This window comes from Xenopus tropicalis, chromosome 3 (assembly GCF_000004195.4).
Source record: "Xenopus tropicalis strain Nigerian chromosome 3, UCB_Xtro_10.0, whole genome shotgun sequence".
Taxonomy (NCBI): domain Eukaryota; kingdom Metazoa; phylum Chordata; class Amphibia; order Anura; family Pipidae; genus Xenopus; species Xenopus tropicalis.
Genome location: NC_030679.2, coordinates 118080675 through 118100987, shown reverse-complemented (window position 1 = coordinate 118100987; position 20313 = coordinate 118080675). Strand labels below are relative to the sequence as shown.

Genomic DNA, 20313 nt, shown 5'->3' with positions numbered 1-20313 from the left:
ATTTAGACAAGCCACAGTCATTTTGGAACAAATTGCTTTGGACTGATGACACAAAAATTAAGTTATTTGGTAATAACAAAAAGCGATTTGCATGGCGGAAGAAGAACACTACATTCCAAGAAAAACACCTGCTACCTACTGTCAAATTTGGTGGAGGTTCCATCATGCTGTGGGGCTGTGTGGCTCGTTCAGGGACTGGGGCCCTTGTTAAAGTCGAGGGTCTGATAAATTCAAACCAATATCAACAAATTCTTTAGAATAATGTTCAAGCATCAGTCCCTGCTATAGAGAAAGTAGACTCCACGGTTCAGGCAACCCCTGAACCCCGAGCCCCCCCCCCCGAAGCAGGGACCTAAGTAGTTCCTAAAGCTCACATTTGTTTTATCTACTTAGCCCATGAAAGATATCACCTACTGTATGGGTCTGATTTACTAATCCACGAATCCGAATCCCGAATGGGAAAAAATCGGATTGGAAACGAACATTTTGCGATTTTTTCGTAAATTGTCGCGACTTTTTCGTAGCCATTATGACTTGCTCGTATATTGTCGCAACTTTTTCGTATTCAGCGCTCATAAACGGCATGCAAACTTTTGCGACTTTGCATGATTTTGGAAGCCTCCCATAGGACTCAATGGCACTCTGCAGCTCCAACCTGGCCCAAGGAAAGCCTCCCATAGGGCTCAATGGCACTCTGCAGCTCCAACCTGGCCCAAGGAAAGTCTCCCATAGGGCTCAATGGCACTCTGCAGCTCCAACCCGGCCCAAGGAAAGCCTCCCATAGGACTCAATGGCACTCTGCAGCTCCAACCCGGCCCAAGGAAAGTCTCCCATAGGGCTCAATGGCACTCTGCAGCTCCAACCGGCCCAAGAAAAGTCTCCCATAGGGCTCAATGGCACTCTGCAGCTCCAACCTGGCCCAAGGAAAGTCTCCCATAGGGCTCAATGGCACTCTGCAGCTCCAACCCGGCCAAAGGAAAGTCTCCCATAGGGCTCAATGGCACCCTGCAGCTCCAACCTGGCCCAAGGAAAGTCTCCCATAGGGCTCAATGGCACTCTGCAGCTCCAACCCGGCCCAAGGAAAGTCTCCCATAGGGCTCAATGGCACTCTGCTGCTCCAACCCGGCCCAAGGAAAGTCTCCCATAGGGCTCAATGGCACTCTGCAGCTCCAACCTGGCCCAAGGAATGTCTCCCGTAGGGCTCAATGGCACTCTGCAGCTCCAACCTGGCCCAAGGAAAGTCTCCCGTAGGGCTCAATGGCACTCTGCAGCTCCAACCTGGCCCAAGGAAAGTCTCCCGTAGGGCTCAATGGCACTCTGCAGTTCCAACCTGGCCCAAGGAAAGTCTCCCATAGGGCTCAATGGCACTCTGCGGCTCCAACCCAGCCCAAGGAAAGTCTCCCATAGGGCTCAATGGCACTCTGCAGCTCCAACCCGGCCCAAGGAAAGTCTCCCATAGGGCTCAATGACACTCTGCAGCTCCAACCTGGCCCAAGGAAAGTCACGATACTGAAGCTTGAATGAATCCGAAACTTTCGTCGGCTACAAAAAAGTTGCGACAATTTACTAAAAAAATCGCAAAATACCGATCATTACGGAAAAAACGCATTCGGACCCTTTTCGGACGTTCGTGGATTAGTAATTGTGCCCCTATATGTTCTGGTTTTCCTCTATAGTTACGCCACTGCTGCAGTCCCGGACTGCCAGGAGGAATAGGAGGTCCTGTAAGATATTGACTAATAAACAGCTGCAATATAGATTTATAAAAATTGTCTTATTTGTAAATTTTAAGGGGGGGGGGCTAAAATAAATTTAATGTCAGACCCATTAGCTTTTAGTTATGCCACTGTTTGCTGGCCTCTGTGGGTGACCTCTGTGCTTATACCTGCCCTGCAGGAGTGTGCAAGAGTTATTAGTGTAAATTGACACTTTATGAGGAAAAAAGACCAGAATCCATAGATAGAACAGAGAAAATTTCACTTTGCTTTATACTTATTAGTAACTAGAGCGCAAATTAACGGAATTAACAGCGCCCGGCTAGCTCAGTCGGTAGAGCATGAGACTCTTAATCTCAGGGTCGTGGGTTCGAGCCCCACGTTGGGCGTAACGTTTTCATTCGGTAAATTTTGCCTTATGTATTTCCAGACACTAAGTAAACGTTAATGCGTGAGATTTTGCGCCGTTGTATGAAAAAATACTTTCTGGAATATGTAAACTAAGCATTCAGCCTCGAGTAACATTAAAATCGATATAGAAATAGATACCTGAGGTACCTACCTAGCATTTAGTCTTGAACAGTAAATGTTATTTATTAACATTCCATCTTATTTCCACTGTAGCAGAAATGCGAAGATGCTTGTTTTGTTTGTGAGGGTGGGGGAGGTTGCGCCACTAAAGCCGAACTACATTTCCCATAGTGCCCCGGGAGGGCTAGTGGCTATTGCGCATGCTCGCCACATTGGGCATATCCCTGCGCGCATGCGCAGGCGGCGTGCGGTGACGTGCGGGTCCGCGCGGTGAGTAGATGCGGCGGATCCGTTCCCGGGAGCCGCGGAGTTTATAAATGGCGCCGAAGCAGGACCCAAGGCCTAAGTTCCAAGAGGGTAAGCATAAGCCATTGTACGTGGCTTCCACCATTACACCGTAGTCTTCACTCACCCCTTTGCTCTAAGTGAACGCCGAGCGGTAGACCAGACGGCAGAGCGCTGTGCCCCAATAATGCGCGCAGTTAATGGGCTGAAAGATATCGCATCTGCGGCTCTTGGATTTGTTCGGCTGCAACTGGCAATACAAGCTCTTACGAATGTCTGAGAGTTGCAGTCAAACAAATCCGCCCCTCGCCTTTACTGCGTTAAAGGGGTGACATACATCGTTCAGTTCTCTAGCCTGAGGACCGCCGTGGTTAGCTGTATGGGGGAAGCTGGGAAATGTAGTTCGAGTGGGGAAGTCGCAGCAGAGTGTGTTCCGTGTAAAATCTCGCATTTTCCTTATGGGGGAGGGGGCGTGGCATTGTCTGCAGGCGCAGCAAGCGGGAAATCTTTGTTGTGCGCCGTGCCTCAGTGCGGCAGTAGCTCAGATGGGCAGTCGCAGGTTGGTTACCCCGTTTTTATAGCGCGACAGTAGCTCAGACGCTTGGTTACCTCTTCGCCATTGTGGGAGTGACGGGACCATGACTTCATAAGAATGCCTTGCTTGTATAGGGAGCAGCTGGACGGGGATAGGCTTGCCTACGGCTTCTTGTGCCTGACACATGCAGAAATACAGTGTTTAGCTTGACCAGTTGTAATGGGGGTGTTGGTTTATATTGACCTGATCTGTGTTTAGTGCAGGGATGGAAAATGTGGCCTTCCAGCTGCTCTCTCTACAAACCTGCACCCAAACAAAAGTCTTGTTGCTTTGGCACCTTCCTTACTCTTAGGGCTCTGGCACACGGGGAGATTAGTCGCCCGCGACAAATCTCCCTTGTCTCGGGCGACTAATCTCCCCGAGTTGCCATGACCCGCCATCCCACCGGCAAACATGTAAGTCACCGGTGGGATGGCAGGGGAAGGCAACTCGGGGAGATTAGTCGCCCGCGAACAGGGAGTTTTGTCGCGGGCGACTAATCTCCCTGTGTGGCAGAGCCCTTAATGGGCAAGGTTAGGTCCACTAACTTTACACCATTCCTATATCACTTTGCTGTCACAAAGGTCCTATCTTGGTAGAGTGAAGAGCAGGCTTGCTTCTAAATCTCTCACCAGCATGTGTTCTAGTACTGCATCAAAATGTGAGGAATCTGATTTCTTGTTCTGTCATTCCAGAATAGTCCACCATAGTCCTGCCTTACAGCATCTTTGTCCTCTTTAGCCCTTTCTTCATTTTCTGTTGCTGCTGTAGTTGGATCTCTCTGCATCTGTGGATCTCAGCACTGTTGGCCAAAGACATTAATGAAGAAACATTGGGACTGTACTGTCACTGAATCATATCCCTATTAGTGAAATTTGGAGTTGTCAATTTGCTCTTCTAGTTACACTTGACAGTCTAGCCTGAAGTCCAGTCTTTGTGAGATTTGGGATAAAAACTTATTTCCTGACCTAGTAGTATGTGGAACAGTCTCTTTCAGATATCTTTAGTCATGTTATGAGGTTAGGTTTGGTGGCCATGGGTGGTGGAGTCTAGAACTAATAAAGCCAGACAACCACTGGTATAGAGAATGTCTCATCTAGAGAATGAGCTCTTTCTGCTGCCAATCAACAGCTTAAATTAATTGACACTGTTGGTGTATGTATAGCTGCCTTTTTAACATATCAGAAACCTAATGGAGTTGCCCTTACTATGATATGCTTTTTTAGAGGAAAGGCTTATGCAGTTAAGTCAAAATGCTCCTCTCCATCTGTCACAACTCCTAATGGTCTGTCACTTTTTGCATGGAGGTTCACACGCTCAGAGGTCCTCTTTGTGTGTGAACAGGGGCCCTTGCTATTAAATACCAGTGGTGACACTGGTGTTTTAACTACTGCTGTTCTGCACCAGAGGACTTTGCTGTCAACACACCTCAGCATATTTTTTTTTTTTTTTAGTGTGTAAGCCAACATCTCTGGTGATCTTTTGTTTTCTAACTTGTAAGTAACTGTCAAATTCTAAATACTGATTGGTTGCTATGGGCACCATCACTAGTGATGTTGGCTTACACACTGTAATAAATATGCCCCCTGATTTACCACTAACCTTGTGGCCATGGTTTACCAGCCACAGTTGTTGAACTGTAACACCACACACCATTTTTACTACTTAGTGTGTGTGTAAATATGATTGATACCATTTGTTATAGGAGGCTTGTGCTTACCCTGCCAGTGAGACAGTGGCTGCTTGTGCAAGATTTGGAAAAGCCATAGGGGGAAAGAAGTTGCTCTTTGTACTTTTAGCCAGAGGAAGGCAGAAAGGATTCATGGCAGCTTCTGTATATATTCTGTATATTCTAGTATCCACTTTACCTTCTGTTGCAATTGCTGTTTTCCCAGTTGTCACCGGAAGAATTTTACTGTGAGTAAATTAAAAGATCCTGTGCTTAGACTTACTAACATACGGATCTCTGTGTAGCAAGTTTGTATATTGGCTATACCAGTGCTGCTTAAACTTTTAGTCTTGCATATGCTCTAAAGCTTGCCTACTCATGGGCATCCTAAATGGCTTGTGTTTGGGCAGGTTCCAGATTGTGCAGTATGACCGTATGTGAATGGGGAATTTAGTATTTGTCTAATCTAAGGTGGTAAAGAACCACACCCCAGGACCCGTCAGTGTATATCTTTGCCCAATCTGGCTTTGTGTTTTGGCTAGTCATCTGTTTGAGTTAGAGTTTGAATTGTTTGTATTAAAATAGAACGTTGAGGAATTTGCTGCATTGGAGAATGACATTTGGAAAATTAATTGTGCTGCTACACTCATTCAGTGTTGCAGCAGTAAGATATTTTTATCTGGTGTAGGGATTACTAAACCCTTAAAGGTGGCCATGCATGGACCAGGCTGGTATGCTTTCTGACCTGTTGACTCAAGGCTGAAAGGACAGAACAGATACAAGGGGCCACATATTATGGCCTCCTTTCTATTGTTCCTGTCATGTGGGCATATCCCCCCAAATGATCTTAACAGCAGGAAGTGAAGAGGATCCTTAACTTCTTTTCACTTTGTCATCTGCCAATACACCATGAACTGTCAGACATGGTGCTTTAACATACAGTTTTCAAACCTGCCGATTTGCAAACCAACATATCCATGCTACATAGATATTGGTTAGGATCAGCAAACATGCAGATTACCCCTTTAAGAAATATTCCAAATGTGGTTGTTATCTCTGTAGCAGGCATGTCCCTTGCTTCCGTCAAGTGATTTCTATTGGACTTTTTGATTGTGTCAGTCTAAAGCTTGGCCATGTATTGTGTGCACCCTTGACTAAACTGACTGCCAGAAAAATAGGCAGTTCAACCCATGGGCATATCTGTTGAATGCCTACGAGCATTAAAACAAGATTTGTAGGGAATGTGTATTTTTGCATGGTTGTGTGTTCACAGGCTGAGAATGAGTATTTTGTTACATCTGTAACCAGACTAAACTTTGACCTCAGAGGGGACTTGAACTAACAGACTGAAAAACTCCTGCTCAAAATGCACTGATTAGTTAATTTACACAAAGAAGCAACAATTATGAGCTGTGAATTACGTTCTCCTTTTGATACATACCTGACGGTAAAACACATTGGGTTATTGTATGAGTGACATCAGATTGTTGTCTCAGTAGTATTACACAATCTCACTGTAGTTCCCAATAACCCAGCATGCTTGTGCAGGCATATATGTTCTCTTCCCACTCTTCTGCTGTCTTGAGCTCTTTAATGAATTGCATTATTGTACATTGAACTGGACTGTATGGCATATGTTTAACCTTGTGTATTTTACAATCACCTTGTTTATGTATGGAGACACCCATTTATTGTGTAATTGGTGAGCACTCCTGTTGCATATTTTTCCTGCTCTAAAACATCAGTAGTACACTTACTGACACATTTTAAGGCATTCTGTCATTCCCTAGCAAATATTCTGACTTGCCTCAACTAAAAGCAGATCAAGCATATGGCATGAGGTTGCACTTCCTGATGGCTAATCATGGCTCTATTAAAGGAAGATCGCTACATAGAGAAGATGAACATCTGCAGGAGCCAACCTACTACCCAATTTGCAGTTGTTTTGGGTTCCCGGGCAAATTGCTTGGTCTGCTTCTGTCTGAAGCAAAACAGTTCATTTTTGTTCCGGGATGACTGGGAGGAGGGAGTAGCAGGGAGGAACTGAGCAAGGACAAGCAGGTACCAGTTTAAGGGTAAAGACACACAGAGCTACTAGTAGCAGCTACTTGTCATGACTACTACTAAAATAGACAATGCTGATCATTTACTGATTATTCTACCTTTGTTTTAGCAGAGGCAATTCTTACTATTGTCTATGGCGCAGGGTATTTTCTTGCTTTAAGTAGCCATGACAAGTAGCTGCTACTAAGTAGCTCCATGTGTCTTAACCCTAAGAGCCAGCGCTATGAATTACACTGTATGAATTCATTCCTACTTCTCAACTCGTGCAGTTTCTCTGTGAGACTCAATGTTGCTGATTTCTTTTGTTTTCTCGCAGGTTAGGCTCTTCCCCTGCTTTTGATGGACATTTACGTCATTGCAAGGTTTTTTAGTAAGGAGACTCCAGAGTTTGCACTGCTTGGGTTGAGAAGTATGTGGATTTATTTATTAAGCTCATTTTTAGTGGATGTAAGATGGGGCAATAAGGGAGGTGGTGTGGGTTAGAATAAGGGCAGTCAGTCATAATTTTATATTTTCAGCTATGTAGCAGACTAGCAAAGTGCCTGTAATTGTACATATACAACCATTATTTTAAACACATTACCCTTTACTGACCCCGGCTTGTATTGTCTTCTTCCCTTAAGTTTCATTTGTATTTGCTCTTTTACATTTTAGATCTATTTTTGGCCCACACGATTCAACAAATTTCTCTTTGCGTATATTTTTACTTTTTAAAATATACTTTTCCCCATTGGTCTTTCTTCTGTTTGTATAATTGCTATCACTCATTCATCATGTTCATCACAGTTATCTTGTGCAATTTAAATCGCTACCACATCACACTTTTTTTAAAAGACTCAAAGCTTCTGGCTGAAGGGGAGCTCTGTCAATAAGCAGACTGCCAGTTGAGATTTATACTTTGATACATTGCACTGTGTTGCTCACATTCCATGGTTTTCACACATGGTGCTTAGGAAAAGTGGATTTTGTTGAGTGGTCTTTGCACCACTGGGTGCATAGCTGTGATTGCCGTAAAATGTTCTTTAAAGGGTAAGGTTACATCTGTATCTTAAGCATTCCAATTGACCTTTACTTTGCAAGGGTTATCATATTTGGCTTCTAATTCTGAATCCATTGGACCTGAACTTTACTGTATATTTTGCTGGGTCAGTGACCCCAGCAACAAGAAAGCAAGCAGATTGTGAGACTAGGTTTTCTTTTATATTATAGAAATGTTAACATGTTTGTTGATGTCCAGAAACTGATATTCCAGACTGTCATACAGAGGACTTCCTGATTACTAGGGTAAATTCAAAATTGAATAAATGCAGAACAAAATTATTATGTTGCCAGTTGACTACATCATTCTAAACATATTACTGTGCCTAAAGGGCTAATAAAGCCTGCACTCTGGTTGGGGGAAACAATGGTTTTGGGTTTTTTTCTTCAAAAAAGCCAGTGCTTCCTCGTGCAGGCGGTCATGATATTTAGCACATGTATGATGCACATGATGAGTAGGACTGCCTGAGTTCTCATTATGCACTTGCGAGAATGTGACTCGCGCTTCTATGGCACACGCACGCGCATAATGAGCCAGTTATGGCACTCACTTGTTATGCGCATGCAAGTGCCACGTCATGGCTGCCCCAACCGGGAGCTCACTCCCAGTGCGGTATGCCTAACACTGTAGTGGGCTTTTTTTTGTTTTCCCCAACCGGAGTGCAGGCTGTATTTGGCTGCACCTCTGATAGGGAAAGCAATTTTAGGGTGATAGTAAAATAGTAAGTTGGGTTGAAAAAAGACATACGTCCATCACGTTCAACCATAATAACTATATATAACCTGTCTAACTTCTAGTTGATCCAGAGGAAGGCAAAAAACCCCATCTGAAGCCTTTCTAATTTGCCGCAGAGGGGAAAAAATTCCTGACTGCAAGATGGCAATCGGACCAGTCCCTGGATCAACTTGTACTAAGAGCTATCTCTTATAACCCTGTATTCCCTCACTTGTACTGAGAGCTATCTCCCATAACCCTGTATTCCCTCACTTGTACTAAGAGCCATCTCCTATAACCCTGTATCCCTTCACTTGCTAAGAATCCATCCAGCCCCTTCTTAAAGCTATATAATGTATCAGCCAGCACGACTGATTCAGGGAGGGAATTCCAGAACTTCACAGCTCTCGCAGTAAAAAATCCTTTCCGAATGTTTAAATGGAACCTCCCTTCTTCTAAACGGAGTGGGTGCCCTCGTGTCCGTTGGAAGGACCTACTGGTAAATAAAACATTAGAGAGATTATTATATGATCCCCTTATATATTTATACATAGTTATCATGTCACCCCTTAAGCGCCTATTAAGGTGCCCTTTAATAACTTGTCAGTGACTTACTGTAACTTATGTATTATTAGAAAAAAAAAATTATGTCTCCCCATCTTTGTAGAGTGTCATGAGCTATATAAAAGCACTTTTACTTCGGCCTCATGCCATTTATATGGATATGGAACTCCTTAATTCTAACATCCTTGTGTTTTAGAATAGCAATTATACAGGAAAAAAATGTACGCTCTGTTTCTAAGCCCAGGTCCTGTTCACACGTCTAACCTATGTAACCGATATAGTTCTTAATAATAATACTGTTATGGATTTAGAAAGCAATATACATTTCCCCCTTATTTAAGCAATACAAAGTTACACCTTGTTTGAGAGCCCCTTTATTCAGAAGCAGTTATATAAGGAAACATAGTAGGCAATTTGCCACTAGAGGTCACTGCGTCATCACTGTATGTGGGTGGAAGCTACATTGTAAGAGATGAGTCTGCCTGTGTGCAGACACGCGGAGCTTATTTCAGAAATGAAAATGCATACTCCTATTTCAGCACCGATATCCGCTGCGTGTGGCCCCTGTTAGTGCAGACACAGAAGGGCTCTGTGTAACTGTAGCCTTAATGAGCAGTAATAGGAAATTAGCTTATGTACTCACCACATATAAACAAGGTCTTTTTTTTCAATTGTTAGTGCTTAGTGTATTGTGCTTTAAAAGACAACTAAAGTCTAATTAATGGCAGGGTATTATTCCATTATATTAGGAACCCCCACTGAATTTTTCCACCCAGGCTGGCGTCTTACACAATGTAGAATGAGGTGGATCTTTATATTTATAAGCTGCCATTGCATCTGTATTTACCAGGGGATCACTTGCACCTAGCTAGATGTGCAGTATAGAATTTTCCTGAGCATGTTTGTTGCTATGCAAAAGGGTTCCCTGGTAAGATGACTAAATAGAAAAATACCAAAACCATGACTCTCTAAACAGCTTATCTGCTTATTTTTATGCACTGCGTAGTGTCCACCTGATCCACTACAAATAACAATAACGTTTATTAATGCATTTCATTACTTTCTGTCTAAATGGAGGGAGGCAAACAGCCAATGCAGGGATTTATATGCTGTATGAGGCAGATTTAATAACATTAGTCAGCCTCAAAATCCGTAGGGAACAGGTTTGAGTGTGCTTGTTTCTTGTGATCTAGCACATATACTTCTCTTGGCATTAAATTTTGTCTTTTCTCATAGGTGAGCGTGTCTTGTGTTTTCATGGTCCTCTGCTTTATGAAGCTAAGGTAGGCTTTGTACTAAATATGAACACACTATTATTTCTTTGTTAAACTTTATGAATGTTAAGGAAGGTGATTAAAAATTTAAGTTGGCCTCTTGCCAATGACACCTGGGACTATTTTGGGTACTTTAGCTTAGAAACACTATACTAAATTGCCCGACAGCACAGATTTTTAAGGCTACCATTGCCTGACAAGCCTATGTCTATGAAAAGCCTGTCATGTCTATGGTTCAGATGAATTTCTACCAGATCTCTGGACAATTAAAAACCTATGTGCCTTTGCCCTATATGAGGTTTTTGTTTTTTTTTACTATGAATTAAACTTCACATAAGAACATCATTGATCTACTGAGTACAATAATGACCCATAAGGGTGTAGAGCTCTTATTTGTGGATGCAGAAAAGCAATTCTCTGTAAATTACATCCCCCATTTATGATGTAGCTGGGTAGAGATAACATGGATCATTTACTTACATAGTACAGGTATGGGATCCCTTATCCAGAAACCCGTTATTCAGAAAGTTCTGAATTACAGAAAGGACATCTCCCATAGACTCCATTTTAACAGACTTAAGTTATGGAGATCCAAATTACAGAAAGTACAGTAATACAGTAAGTTATGTTATGAGTAGAGCTTTCACCCCCCTCTGCCTAAAATACTTTATAGATGCATTTCTAACCCAGTCCTTCGAAGGGTTAAATTGGTTTCTTAACAGAAAGATAATTCAATTATAGGGCTGCTGTTCATGTGATTTTGTACTGCAGGCTTATGATACAAGAAATAGAGATTACAGCGATTTTCACCGTTGCCCTTATTGCTGGAATATATAAAGTTTGTACTTGATTAGTCTACCACAGATCAATTGTTGTGATGTATAATCCTGCTGTACTTGCCTCCTCTGACAAGAAGTATATATTCTGGGTGGTCTGGGGCAAGCAGGCTCAGTAGAGAAGTCACAGCAGGTTTAGGAATGGCTGCTCAAGTCTCCTGCTGAGCTCAAAGTCTTGGCATCTGCATTGCATTGGCTGCATTCTTGAGCCTGTGCACATGTATATGTATCCAGAGGGGTTTCACAGCAGGTATGCATTGGGTGCCCTATTTTAAAACATGGGAAGCAGGTTATAGAAAAAGTTAGACTGTTGAATGGCATGACTGTAGCTGTTAAATTAACAGAATTGGATGCGGTTTTCAGTCAAACAAAGGCAAACAAAGCAAAATGCTGTCTTGAGGAGACTGTTTGCAGAAAATGTTTGTAAAGTGTGTATGCAGTTTATCTCATTTATAAAAAAGTTATGGTTGCCATACAGGCCAAGACCCACTTGCTTGGCAAGGTCGCAAGTAATCAATTTAGAACAATGTGTATAGACGTCCGTCGGTTCAGGGACCGCATCAACGAGCTGTCGCGGGCCCCGATCCAACTAATATTCAAACCTGCCCGATCGAGATCTGCCCAATTTCAGGCCAGATGTTGGTCGGGCGGGTCTGTCGTTAGTGTCCAAACACGTGCTGATAAGCTGCCGAATCTGTCTAAGGGACCGATACTGGCAGCTAGAATCGTCCCGTGTATGTTACCCAAACAGCGGTTCCTAAAATGTAAGGTCTATTCCTGAGAGGGCATGGAACAGCATCAGATGGGACTGTGTCTGAAGGCCTATTTTTGGGGCATACCCATTTGCTCTTTAGGATGCACCTGAAAGAACAAAGGCTAGATGCAAACAGTCTGACAACCGCTGAGATAGGGAAAATACTATACTCCTTTTTTCAGGATGGGCATACTATTTTGCTCATAGCTCATGTCATATGCTTGCATTTCTGAGTACTAGATAAAGTTTGATCTTTCTTTTTATATTAGTGTGTGAAAGTTGCCATTAAGGACAAACAAGTGAAGTACTTCATTCACTACAGCGGATGGAATAAGAAGTAAGTTATATGTAGATTGACATTTCTCATTTTTAATTGACTTAATTAGATATCTATTCTTCAGTTGAAGGTAGTATTATTCTGATAACGTTGTATAGTTCTGGCTTTCATATAGCTAGAATAAACCCTCATAGAGATGAAAAAGTCTCTGTTACAAAAGATTGTAATAAAATTACATAATAATTAGGTTTGGGTAACAGAATTAGACATATAGTGCCCCTAAAACTTAGGTACACACAGGGGCCCATTCATTAAACCACGAATTTCGGATTGTTAAAAGCACAATTGGAAAAAATTCTGAGTAACCACAATAGTTTCTGATGTTCGAAAATGTCACAAATTCTTTTCTCGGACGTACAAAAAAATTGTGGTTAAGTTCTGAAATTTTCGTATCCGAACGATCGCAAACGGCGCAAAAACCTTTCTGACTTTGAAACTTCAATGCATGATTTTGGAAGCCTTCCATAGGACTCAATGGCACTACAGCTCCAACCTGGCCAAAAGAAAGTCACAATACCAAAGCTTGCATGAATTCTGAAATTGTTGTATCCTTTGCAAAAAAAAATACAACTTTTTCGTGGAATTTAACAAAAACCACGAAAAAGTCGTACTATTTTAACAACATTATCGGAGTCCATATGAAAAGTTCTAACAATTAGAAAAAATACAAATTTTTCTCATATATTTCTCTACGTAGTTTTCGGGTGCTAAATGAGTAGAAAGTTATGTATGTACCTGTTTAAACTTCTATAAATGATCAGTAATTTTACTTAATTTTGTTGCAGCTGGGATGAGTGGGTACCAGAAAGCAGAGTACTCAAATACGTGGACACCAACTTACAGAAACAAAAAGAACTTCAGAAGGCCAATCAGTAAGTGGGGCCAAAATTTGGGACCTGGGGTTTTCCAGGAAAGGAATATTTCTGTAACATGGATCACCATAACATGTTTGCTAAAAATCATTTAAACTAAAATTATCTTGTTAAAATGGACTCAGTGGGGGACTACCTTCCTGTAATATGGAGCTTTCTGGTTAACGGGTTTACCCTGCTTTGCCATTACAGTGAACCTTCAGCTCCACAAGATGTTGTAAAGGCACAAGATCACAACTGTGGGATATATTATTACTGTTAATTTTATATGCCATAGTGGACTATATAAAACATAACTTTTTTTTTTTTTAATTTTTTGTCAGTCCCCTCATACTTGCCTAATACATTAAGGGACATTTAATCAGTGAACGGCCTCTTTGAAATCTTTTAAATACCTGTCAGTCCGGTTGTTCAAAGGTTAATAGGATATTGTTGTAAAAACTTGCTTTCCTTATTTTGACTTTTTTCCCATCTAGGGATCAGTATGTAGAGGGGAAGATGAGAGCAGCAGCACCAGGAAAGAAGACTGCTGCCCTTCAACAGAAGAATGTAGAAGTGTAAGCAGTGCTGTTTTTTTTTTTTTCTTTTTTTAAGCTTCTCTTTCACTTTTTAGGTATTTTTCACCACTTAAATTTTGTATCCCATACATTTGCCTTATATACATTTCTAGAAAACACTGAGACACTTGTTTAAGTTACAGTGCTTTCTGATAACACCCTTCCTTAAATAATTTGTAAAAAACCTATGTGAATAATCCTATATAACATGGAGGCATTTTATTTTGCAATTTGCAATTGTGACTGTAGGGTGGCAGCAATTGTGACATGTTGGGTGGCTGTGGGAAGCTTAAATAGGGGTGACTTTTTTTTTGTAAACTTTTTGTTTTTATTGTTTTTTTACATGTTTCGTTGGTACATTTATTTCACATGTTACATGTATATCATTTTGTTTATTATAGAGAAGAATGAAAAGGTTAGGGGAGATGGAGAGAGGGGGGAAAGGGGAGGGTATAAGGGTAAAAAAAAGAACATTTTAACATTTTGCGCTCTAGGTCTCTAAGCTGGTACTTATCGTCCCTTACTAGCATTTCAATTTCACCTTCACTTATTTTTTACTTTTATCGGGGTGACTTTTTTAACCAAAATGTACATCACACACCTAAATACCATCTTAAACTCTCAAAAAAAAAAAAAATCCTTTTTCCTTTAGCAGCAAATAGACTTTATATGTGATATTTTTTTTTTTTTTTTACTTTGAATCAGTAGGAAAAGGATAAAGTTGAATGAGTTTTTAAAATTAATGTTTTTAATAGAAACATTTTAATATTTGTTTAGGGTTTTAGGTCACTAAAGGCATTTAGTAAACCATTGGCTTATCATTGTTCTCATAGCAGCTTACTTACTGAAATGCAATGGAAGTCTAGTATCTTGATGTAAGCTCTTTAGTAGTGTCTCACTAGCTCCATTTATGTCTTACCTTGACATAATTTGGGCTGAAATAAGTTGGAGCAGTGTAAGTACAATTCAGCAACATTCAATTTTCAATAAAACACAATGTTTTTATAAGTTGCCACTTGCTTTCTTTTTAAAGGGATTCTGTCATGATTTGTATGCTGTACTTTTTATTTTTAAATTACTTTACATAGCAAATAATTCACTCTACCATTTATTTTATTCGTGAACCAACAAATGTATTTTTAGCTGTAATATTGGTGTGTAGGTGCCATCTCAGTGCATTGTGCCTGAGTCTGAGCTTTCAGAAGGAGTCAGCGCTACACATTAGAACTGCTTTGAGATAACCTATTGTTTCCCCTACTCTTATGTAACTGGAGGAGTGCTATTCTATGTCTACCACAGGTGTCAGAGAGTTGCTGTCCTTAAGGCCCCCATACACGGGCCGATAGAAGCTGCCGATATCGGTCCCCTGGACCGATTCGGCAGCTAATAGGCCCGTGTATGGGCAGAAACGAGCGGCCTGGCCGACCGATATCTGGCCTTAAATTGGCCAGATATCAATCGGCCAGGTTAGAAAATCAAGTCGGATCGGGGACCGCATCGGCTCGTTGATGCAGTCCCCGAACCGACTGCCCATGGCCGCAAATGTAATCCGATTGTTTGGCCCCAGGGCCAAACGATCGGATTATTTTTTTTTAAAACAACTTGCTACCCGATATCGCCCACCCGTAGGTGGGGATATCAGGTAAAGATCCGCTCGCCTGGCGACATCGCCAAGCGAGCGGATCTTATAGTGTATGGGGACCTTTACTCTTTTCCCATTGTTCTGCTGATAGGTTGCTGGGGGGAAAGGGAGGGTGGGGTGATATCACTCCAACTTGCCGCGCAGCTGTAAAGAGTGACTGAATTTTCACATGACTGTGGCACCCTGGGAAATGAAGCCCTGTTTGAGCTTTTAAAAAAAGAGAAGCTGTATTAACTGAAATTGTATGGAAAAAAACATGTTTTTCCATGACCATATTCCTTTAAGGCAATGATCCCCAACCAGTGGCTTGTCAGCAACATGTTGCTCCCAGTGGCCTCTAAGTAAGTGTTCATTTTTTAATTCCTGGCTTGGGGCAAGTGTGGTTGCATAAAAACCCAGTATAATGCCAAACAGAGCCTCCTGTAGGCTGCCAATCTGCATAGGGGCTAATAAATAGCCAATTATAGCTCTTATTGGCACCCCTGCACTTTTTTCCATTTGAATGTGGCTCATTGGTATAAAAGGTTGGGGATCCCTGCTTTAAGGACAAGTGAATTTGTCAGCTTGACCTTTTTTTGTTGTTGTAAATGTTCTATTGTAGATAGAGATTTTCACTTATCCTAATAATTTGTTTCTTATCCTCCAGCAAAACAAAGAAGAATAAACAGAAAGGTGAGTGTCTCTTTTTTTCTCCTAAAGAATATTTGAATTACTCTGTGTATGTGAATTTTTTTTGTATGTGACCTCACCACAAGTGTATTTGTATTTTTGCAGGCCCTGGAAGTGGAGAGGGCAGCAGCACAAGTGACATTCCGCAGCCACCACGGAAAAAACGGGCACGGATAGATCCCACTGTGGAAAGTGTAAGTATACATGGAGCCAACTATTAATTTAAAAGCTGTCCCCCTGACAGGATGTGCTAAAGGCAGTTAGTTGGGTCAGTGAAAGAGTGGATGTGGGTCTTTACCAGGGGTTTAGTAATGGTTCTGTGTCACTGATTTTATATTACTACTTTTCCCTGCTTTATATAACTACTTTTCCTTAGTCATGAAATGACCTATGTTAGGAACAAATTAGGTGTTCTCGGTATAGAAGTAGAAAGTGTCAACTATTCATTTCTGAGAATATGTTATACCCCCAGGAGGAGACTTTTATGAACAGAGTTGAAGTGAAGGTAAAGATTCCAGAGGAGCTAAAACCTTGGCTTGTGGATGACTGGGATTTAATCACACGACAGAAACAGGTATAAATCCTGGGATAAAATCTGTTCATTTGCTACATGTGTATGCTGCTCATGATATGCAAAGTATGATATTACTAACTAGTTGTAAAGCTTGTGTATGTGTTAGAGGGGTTTGTATGACTTTGAAAATATTGTTTTGGAAGTGTCATTTCTTTGACAGATTAAGTATACCTTTTAAAAACTTATTGTGTTCCTACTTTCTAACAGTGTTGTATGGTTAACATCACAAATATGTTTTTCTGTATTAGCTCATTACATCATCCAGTAGGTTTATAGCCAACCTATAGATGCCCCAAGAGAATAAGGGAGGGACAAGGTAATACAGAAGAGTACAGGGTTGGTAAAAGAAAAGGACAATTATGAATAACTAAAAAGCGAAAATTTTAGTCAGTAACACTTAATTTTTTAGCTATGCTTATTTCTTTTCGGGCTAGAACTAGGGTTTCTCACCAGGGAGTGAATGAACTGCATGCGGGGGCAGGATGAGTGCGGGCAAGTGAGCATCTTGTTGAGGGGTTTGTGTAAGTGGCGACCAGAGTAGATAATTGGTGGGAAGCACTGGAACAAATAGTACTGCCTTGGATACAAAATACTACTGGCCTTCCTCTGACTCCTTTCAAGTGCACAAGCAGCTTGCATCTACATAGTTGCCAAGTTCTAACAGATTAGAAGGGGGGCCAGAAGTGTTACATGATTTAGGGGTGGGTGTAGGCCATTTTAAGGAAAGATATTGAGGAATTAAATTACTTTGCTTACCACTGTTGTATGTGAATGTAAAGCTTCTTATGCTACTCCCTTTTCTCTCCACACAGCTGTTTAATCTTCCAGCAAAGAAAAATGTGGAAACTGTTTTGGAGGAGTATGCTACGTATAAAAAATCTCGGGGAAATACCGATAACAAGTAAGCCATATTTATGTAGCTTACATTCCTTGATCAGTATAGAGGAACTACCTGATTTAATATCCTGTTTCCCTCTTAGGGAATATGCTGTAAATGAAGTTGTGGCAGGGATCAAAGAATACTTTAATGTAATGCTTGGCACACAGCTGCTATACAAATTTGAACGTCCCCAGTATGCAGACATTCTGGCAGACCATCCAGATGCCCCCATGTCTCAAGTGTATGGAGCACCACACCTTCTGCGTCTATTTGGTAAGATCATTATTCTGGATCTTTGACAGTGAAACTGGTGCTTTTAACAAGCCCAGTGTATTCAGAATATTCTAAATTCCAGTACTTTGCCCTTGCCCAGTATTTGCTCTGCCGGAATAGTTGGCTGAATGGATGTCTGTGATTTTCCATGTGCTTTAACGCTTTAACTTACATTATTTGATATAGTTTGACAAGAATACATGGTGCCTTATGCATTGTGTGAAGCCCTGTGTAAAACTATCACCAAAAAAAAGTTTTGTAAAATTAAATGTTCTGATTTTGTTTCTTTAGTCCGAATTGGAGCCATGTTGTCTTATACTCCCCTCGATGAAAAGAGTCTGGCACTGCTTCTCAACTATCTACATGATTTCTTAAAGTGAGTAACCTTTTTCTGACAAGTTGCACCATGAAATCACATTATCTCAGTATTAATTTCACTTTTAGCCTTAGGAAGTTTGATTTGGCACGCCACATCTCCTGACTTCTATCAGCTTCCTGTCATGTGACATGGTAACATAATAGTTGACAAGCATCGATCCTGCCACTTGATATTCACATGGGGGTGTAGTCCCTTTTAGAGAATCGCAATGTTGGAAAAGCTACCCTTTACTAATTCTGCCTTGTACTCAGTTCTGAGAAAGTAGTGATTTCAGTCTGTTTGCAGTGCTTGTAAATGTTAACTTTGCTTTATTTATTATGGATATTTTTATTTCCTCTTAGGTATTTAGCCAAAAATTCCTCCTTGCTCTTTAGTGCCAGTGACTATGAAGTGGCGCCCCCAGAATACCACAGGAAAGCAGTATAGTTTGATTTAAGAACACCACAGACAGAACGGCTTTTGAGCATTGTTGTGACTGCTCTTATGACTTTTAAAACCCCCAAATTAAAAAAAAAAAAAAAAACTTGGGACAGGTTTCATTGTACACATTGCAGCTTTCCTCCACCATGCTGGTTATGGGGAAAAAAAGCTGAGAGAGAAGACTGTTGTGAACAAAAAGACAGACACAGCTGCCTTTGGTTACTGGATTTCAATGTCATTGGGTGGTAACTTTAGAAAGTATCGGAACTTTGGCAGCTAATATATCAACTGTTCGTGACCAAAGATGTTTCACTTAGAAGCCTCAACGTGTGGACCTCCTGAGCATCTAAAATATATTTGGTCTGTTCATCATATTTAATGGCACGAAGATACTCAAATCCAAGACCTATCTGACTTCTGTTTTTTAGTTATCACAATTTATTTAGTAAATGGAAGTTGGGGTACAACCATATCTTAGTGTAGGATCTGGATCTCTAGGAGTAACTGTCCTGCATCTTACTGGAATATGGAAGCAGCAGTACTTTCTTATGGATTCCTGAAAATAAAGTCTGATACTGTATCTCCTTTATGACTGGCATGGTGCAAAAACAACAAAGTGTCGTCCCTGAGCTCTGGCCTTTTGTTATTCTTCAGAAAGGGACCATTTTGGACATTCTGTGAAGCAACAGAGACCAGAAATGTCTGCTTCAGTTTAATCCTTGCCAAGTAGCACCTTTAAAACAAAATAATGGACAGAGTAAATTGCATGGAACTATTTGAGTTGCTGTAATGATTCCCGGGTGGAGTTTCTGTACAATGCAACCATGTCCCAGCTTGTTCTCAACGTGTATGATTATTCAATATGTGTATTGCTTGTGTCATAACATGCCTTCTCTGCAGCATTGCACACTTACATATAGGGTGTTGTCATTCCATTTCTTCTGTTAACACATTCTGGAGATTGATTAAATGATAGTCAGTCTTTAATATTTTTGCTGTAATAGTTCCACTGCCATTTTCTTTGCTGTGCTGTATATTGAGCCCCATATTGAAAAAAATAAGGATGCACTGTTATGTTCATACACAAGGTTTGAAAATTAAGTTTTGTATCTTTGCAGACATGCGTTTTTTTGTTTTAGTTACAATGTTTGACAGGGTCTTGATGGCAAGTCTTTTGAATGTCAGTGTTTGGGTACCAGTATGTACATGTTTCATTCAAATCTAAAAGAATGGTTCTTCTGTGACTTCCTCATCTGGTCAGAGCACTTTTATAGCAGTGTTGTGTATATCTGTAAGCAGATGGCAATTTTTTTATGCATGGTGTTTATCTATTACTTTAAATCCCATGTGTATAAAAGTGGTTCTTTAAAATAAAGGTGCTGTGTTTCACCATGGTGCATTTTATTAATTCTTTGGACTTTGATATTTGCCATGCTTTTCCTCAGTTGTTAAATTAGTTTCCCTTTTTTCTTTCACATAATAGGGTGCTTATGTACTGCACCATAGTTTGAGGCAGGGTTATAATTAGGGATGCACTGAATCCACAATTTTAGTATCCGGCTGAACCCTGAATCCTTTGCATGCTCAAATTAGGATAAGGAAGGGTTAAAGAGAAACATTTTCAACTTGTGAGTTTGTGGATTCGGTTTGGCCAGATTTCAGAATCCTGCTGAAAAAGGCCAAATCCCAAA

At 40.9% G+C, this 20313-nt stretch overlaps 1 protein-coding gene and 1 non-coding gene across 6 annotated transcripts; both read left to right on the top strand.

Moving 5' to 3' along the window:
• The first annotated feature begins 2031 nt into the window (after positions 1-2031).
• Positions 2032-2104, top strand: trnak-cuu. The gene has a single exon. It is a non-coding gene; the product is annotated as a tRNA-Lys (tRNA).
• Positions 2105-2486: 382 nt separating this feature from the next.
• morf4l1 (mortality factor 4 like 1) lies at positions 2487-20030 on the top strand. 5 transcript variants are annotated; one of them, XM_012958914.3, is made up of 14 exons: positions 2487-2603; positions 7155-7247; positions 8048-8122; positions 10392-10438; positions 12289-12356; positions 13142-13228; positions 13705-13785; positions 16074-16099; positions 16202-16290; positions 16569-16670; positions 17483-17571; positions 17651-17823; positions 18115-18199; positions 18544-20030. In XM_012958914.3, the coding sequence occupies exons 7-14, from the start codon at positions 13727-13729 to the stop codon at positions 18626-18628; spliced, it is 708 nt and encodes a 235-aa protein (XP_012814368.1). In that variant the 5' UTR covers positions 2487-2603; positions 7155-7247; positions 8048-8122; positions 10392-10438; positions 12289-12356; positions 13142-13228; positions 13705-13726; the 3' UTR covers positions 18629-20030.
• Positions 20031-20313: the final 283 nt, after the last annotated feature.

Bases quoted from the DNA above. Each gene is read 5' to 3' on its own strand.
- morf4l1 (XM_012958913.3), top strand. From the start codon at position 7,178: ATGGACATTTACGTCATTGCAAGGTTTTTTAGTAAGGAGACTCCAGAG. The intron at 10,439-12,288 runs GTAGGCTTTGTA...TTTTTATATTAG, and splicing joins CTCTGCTTTATGAAGCTAAG to TGTGTGAAAGTTGCCATTAA. The intron at 12,357-13,141 runs GTAAGTTATATG...ATTTTGTTGCAG, and splicing joins TACAGCGGATGGAATAAGAA to CTGGGATGAGTGGGTACCAG.